This window comes from Abramis brama (genome assembly GCF_963993115.1).
Source record: "Abramis brama genome assembly, chromosome: 17".
Lineage (NCBI taxonomy): Eukaryota > Metazoa > Chordata > Actinopteri > Cypriniformes > Leuciscidae > Abramis > Abramis brama.
In genome coordinates this window covers 230,001-235,000 of record NC_139979.1, presented here as the reverse complement: position 1 = coordinate 235,000, position 5,000 = coordinate 230,001, and the positions used below count along the sequence as shown (strand labels likewise).

The following is a 5,000-nucleotide window of genomic DNA, read 5'->3' as shown; positions in this document are numbered from 1 at the left end:
TCAGGACCTCGTGAGAAGCATCTGGTTCCAGTCTGATTCTCACTGTCTCCTGCAGATCTGATGGACGCCTCCGAAGCGTCTCTGACGGGTCAGTACTATCAGGGCGAGGATGAAGATCAGGGCTGGATGTCGTGGGCCTGGTCCTTCGTCCCGGCCATCGTGAGCGCAGAGGATGAGGAGGGTGAGAGCGAGTCTGGCTTATACACAGAGTCCACGGAGGCGGGTTCTGCCCGGCCCCTGCACAAGTCCCCCAGAGACCCTGTAGTGTCCGTCGGCTTCTACTGCACTAAAGCCTCACTCACCTTTAAGGTGAGAGAAACACTCAGAAATGACTCCGAAACAGCAGTAATTCTCATGATAAAAGAAAGGATTCTTAAAGGAGTAGTTCAGTTTAAAATGAACATTACCTAATGACTTTCTTTCAGCGAAAGAAAGCGTTATGTTAAAAAATATCCTGGCTCTTTCAAGCTTTACAATGGCAGTGGATTGCAACCAACAGATTGAAGCTCAAAGAAGTGAATCCATCCATCATAAAAGTGCATCTGTCCATCATAAACAAACTCCACATGACTCCGGGGGTTAATAAAGGCCTTCTGAAGCGAAGTGATGCATTTGTGTAAGAAAAATATCCATATTTAAAACTTTATAAAGTAAAATTCTAGCTTCCGGCCAAACGAACATACGGATCCGACTTAAGTGTAAAGCGCAACTCATGCGAGTAATGCGACGCACTGCTGATAATTACGCTACTTCTGACATCATGAGTTGCATAATTTGCGCTTTAGGCGTAAGTAGAGACTGCGTATGTTCGCTCGGCCGGGAGCTAGAATTTTACTTTGTAACGTGTTAAATATGAATATTTTTCTTACACAAATGCATCACTTCGCTTCAGAAGGCCTTTATTAACCCCTGGGGTCATGTGGAGTTCGTTTATGATGGACAGATGCACTTTTATGATGGACAGATGCACTTTTATGATGGACAGATGCACTTTTATGATGGACAGATGCACTTTTATGATGGATAGATGCACTTTTATGATGGATAGATGCACTTTTATGATGGATGGATTCACTTTTTTGAGCTTCCATCTGTTGGTTGCAATCCACTGCCATTGTAAAGCTTGAAAGAGCCAGGATATTTTTTAACATAACTCTTTCTTTCGCTGAAAGAAGAAAGTCATATACACCTAGGATGGCTTGAGGGAGAGTAAATCATGGGGTGATGTTCATTTTAAAGTGAACTACTCCTTTAAATCGTGTCTGGTTTTGTCTGTAGCTCACGGAGAGTTGCTCTGAGAGCAGTTACTACAGTCCGCAGAAGCTGAAGTCCCGGGAGGTTCTGAGTGTGGAGCAGGAGGGAATCACAGTGGAGGTGAGAGACACACACACACACGAGCACATTGCCTGCTCCAGATCCCCTCATGCGCTCACTGAGTGTGTGTGTTTCAGGCTCTGATGATGGGCGAGCCGTTCTTCGACTGTCAGGTAGGAGTCGTGGGTTGTCGCGCCGTGTGTCTGAAGGGCATAATGGGCGTTCGTGATTTTGAAGAGAACATGAACAGAAAAGAGGAGGTTAGTCACACACACACACTCACACACAGCCTCAAACCTCCATCCGAATCATGCCGTGATGTTGAGTGTGTGTTTGCGCCGTGATGTTGAGTGTGTGTTTGCGGCGCGATGTTGAGTGTGTGTTTGAGTGTGTGTTTGTGCCGTGATGTTGAGTGTGTGTTTGAGTGTGTGATTGCTGCCGTGATGTTGAGTGTGTGTTTGCGCCGTGATGTTGAGTGTGTGTTTTCTCCGCGATGAGTTTGTTTGCGCTGTGATGTTGAGTGTGTGTTTGTGCCGTGATGTCGAGTGTGTGTTTGCACCGCGATGAGTGTGTGTTTGCGCCGTGATGTTGAGTGTGTGTTTGCGCCGTGATGTTGAGTGTGTGTTTGCGCCGCGATGAGTGTGTTTGCGCCGTGATGGTGAGTGTGTGTTTGCCGTAAAATGCCGTGATGGTGAGTGTGTGTTTGTGCCGTGATGTCGAGTGTGTGTTTGCTCCGCAATGAGTTTGTTTGCGCCGTGATGTCGAGTGTGTGTTTGCACCATGATGAGTGTGTGTTTGCTCCGCAATGAGTTTGTTTGCGCCGTGATGTCGAGTGTGTGTTTGTGCCGTAATGTTGAGTGTGTGTTTGCGCCGTGATGGTGAGTGTGTGTTTGCGCCGTGATGTTGAGTGTGTGTTTGCGCCGTGATTGTGAGTGTGTGTTTGCCGTAAAATGCCGTGATGGTGAGTGTGTGTTTGCGCCGTGATGTCGAGTGTGTGTTTGCCGTAGGATGCCGTGATGTTGAGTGTGTGTTTGTGCCGTGATGTTGAGTGTGTGTTTGTGTCGTGATGTCGAGTGTGTGTTTGCCGTAGGATGCCGTGTTCTTCCGCTGCGGCGACACGCTGAGCGCTAAAGGCATGACGTACCTCACCAACTCACTGTTCGACTACCGCAGCCCTGAGAACAACGGAGTCCGTGCAGAGTTCATACTGGATGGAAACCTTCACAGGGTACGGCTGTGTGTGTGTGTGTGTGTGTGAGTGGGATAAAAGCTTCTGCCAAATAAATAAATGTCAATGTAAATATATTCCATCAAAGCAGATCATGATGTTTCCGGTGTAATGGTGCAGATAATCTGTTGTTTCTAATCATAAACAGTTGCATTACTGCTGTAAACACTGATAGTGTGTGTGGAGTTTTTAGAAGTGTGTGTGTGTCTAGCGATGGCTCTGGTCAGTGAAGGTTCAGTGTGTGTCTGTTCGCAGGAGATGTTCACAGAGCAGGCGGGGCTTCAGCGATACGGGGCGTTCTACATGGATTACCTGTACACTATGGAGAACAGCAGCAGAGGTACCTGTCTCTCTCTCTCTCTGTCTCTCTCACACACACACACACACACACTCTCTCTCTCTCTCTCTCTCTCTCTCCCCTGTCTGTCAGCCTAAAGAGGCGTTTGATGGACACACTAATAACTGCTGTCCTCTCGCTCACTTTCACCTGTCAGCTGCTCTTCCTCTACGAGTTTTACTTCATTAGTTGTCAGTTTTAAGGGTAAAGATTCAGAACCAAAATATGGTTAAGAATATATTTGAGTAAGATAATATAGATCTATCCATCCATCTATCTATCTACACTATATTGCTAAAAGTATTAAGACACCCCTGCAAATCATTGAATTCAGGAGTTACAATCACTTCCATGGCCACAGTTGTATAAAAGCAAGCACTACCCACGGAGACGCTTCTACACACATCTTTGAAAGAATGGGTCACTCTCAGGAGCTCAGTGAATTTCAAACGTGAGACCGTGATCGGTTGCCACATGTGCAATAAGTCCATTCATGAAATTTCCTCACTACTAAATATTCCACAGTCAACTGTTATTGGTATTATAACAAAGTGGAAGCAATTGGGAACAACAGCAACTCAGCCACATAAATCCCAGAGCGGGTCAGCGCATGCTGAGGAACACAGTGCGCAGAATTCGCCAACTTTCTGCAGAGTCAGTAGCTACAGACCTCCAAACTTTGTGTGGCCTTCAGATTAGCTCAAGAACAGTGTGTAGAGCTTCATGGAATGGGTTTCCATGACCGAGCAGCTGCATCCAAGCCTTACATCACCAAGTGCAATGCAAAAGCGTGGGATGCAGTGGTGTAAATGGTGTAAAGCGTGGGATGCAGTGGTGTAAAGCGTGGGATGCAGTGGTGTAAAGCGTGGGATGCAGTGGTGTAAAGCGTGGGATGCAGTGGTGTAAAGCGTGGGATGCAGTGGTGTAAAACGTGGGATGCAGTGGTGTAAAGCGTGAGTTGCAGTGGTGTAAAGCGCGGGATGCAGTGTAAAGTGCGGGATGCAGTGTAAAGCGCGGGATGCAGTGTAAAGCGTGGAATGCAGTTGTGTAAAGCGTGGGATGCAGTGGTGTAAAGCGTGGGATGCAGTGGTGTAAAGCGTGGGATGCAGTGGTGTAAAACGTGGGATGCAGTGGTGTAAAGCGTGGGATGCAGTGGTGTAAAGCGTGGGATGCAGTGGTGTAAAGCGTGGGATGCAGTGGTGTAAAACGTGGGATGCAGTGGTGTAAAGCGTGAGTTACAGTGGTGTAAAGCGCGGGATGCAGTGTAAAGCGTGGGATACAGCGGTGTAAAGCGCGGGATGCAGTGTAAAGCGCGGGATGCAGTGTAAAGCGTGGAATGCAGTTGTGTAAAGCGTGGGATGCAGTGGTGTAAAGCGTGGGATGCAGTGGTGTAAAGCGTGGGATGCAGTGGTGTAAAACGTGGGATGCAGTGGTGTAAAGCGTGGGATGCAGTGGTGTAAAGCGTGGGATGCAGTGGTGTAAAGCGTGGGATGCAGTGGTGTAAAACGTGGGATGCAGTGGTGTAAAGCGTGAGTTACAGTGGTGTAAAGCGCGGGATGCAGTGTAAAGCGTGGGATACAGCGGTGTAAAGCGCGGGATGCAGTGTAAAGCGTGGAATGCAGTTGTGTAAAGCGTGGGATGCAGTGGTGTAAAGCGTGCAGTGGTGTAAAGCGCGAGATGCAGTGTAAAGCGCGGGATGCAGTCGTGTAAAGCGTGAGATGCAGTGGAGTAAAGCGTGGGATGCAGTGGTGTAAAGCGTGGGATGCAGTGGTGTAAAGCGTGGGATGCAGTGGTGTTAAGCGTGGGATGCAGTGGTGTAAAGCGTGGGATGCAGTGGTGTAAAGCGTGGGGTGCAGTGGAGTAAAGCGTGGGATGTAGTGGTGTAAAGCGTGGGATGCAGTGGTGTAAAGCGTGGGTTGCAGTGGTGTAAAGCGTGAGATGCAGGGTAAAGCGCGGGATGCAGTGGTGTAAAGCGTGAGATGCAGTGTAAAGCGTGGGATGCAGTGGTGTAAAGCGTGGGATGCAGTGGCGTAAAGCGTGGGATGCAGTGGTGTAAAGCGTGAGATGCAGTGGTGTATAGCGTGAGATGCAGTGTAAAGCGTGGGATGCAGTGGTGTAAAG

At 48.3% G+C, this 5,000-nt stretch overlaps 1 protein-coding gene across 2 annotated transcripts in view; it reads left to right on the top strand.

Moving 5' to 3' along the window:
- vps13b (vacuolar protein sorting 13 homolog B) overlaps nucleotides 1–5,000 on the top strand; it is a 175,204-nt gene that overhangs the window by 22,678 nt on the left and 147,526 nt on the right. For both annotated transcript variants that reach the window (XM_084089596.1, XM_084089597.1), the window contains exons 8-12: nucleotides 56–309; nucleotides 1,279–1,374; nucleotides 1,452–1,574; nucleotides 2,405–2,542; nucleotides 2,798–2,882. In XM_084089596.1, coding sequence (XP_083945722.1) covers nucleotides 56–309; nucleotides 1,279–1,374; nucleotides 1,452–1,574; nucleotides 2,405–2,542; nucleotides 2,798–2,882 — 696 coding nt within the window. The remainder of the gene's footprint in view (nucleotides 1–55; nucleotides 310–1,278; nucleotides 1,375–1,451; nucleotides 1,575–2,404; nucleotides 2,543–2,797; nucleotides 2,883–5,000) is intronic.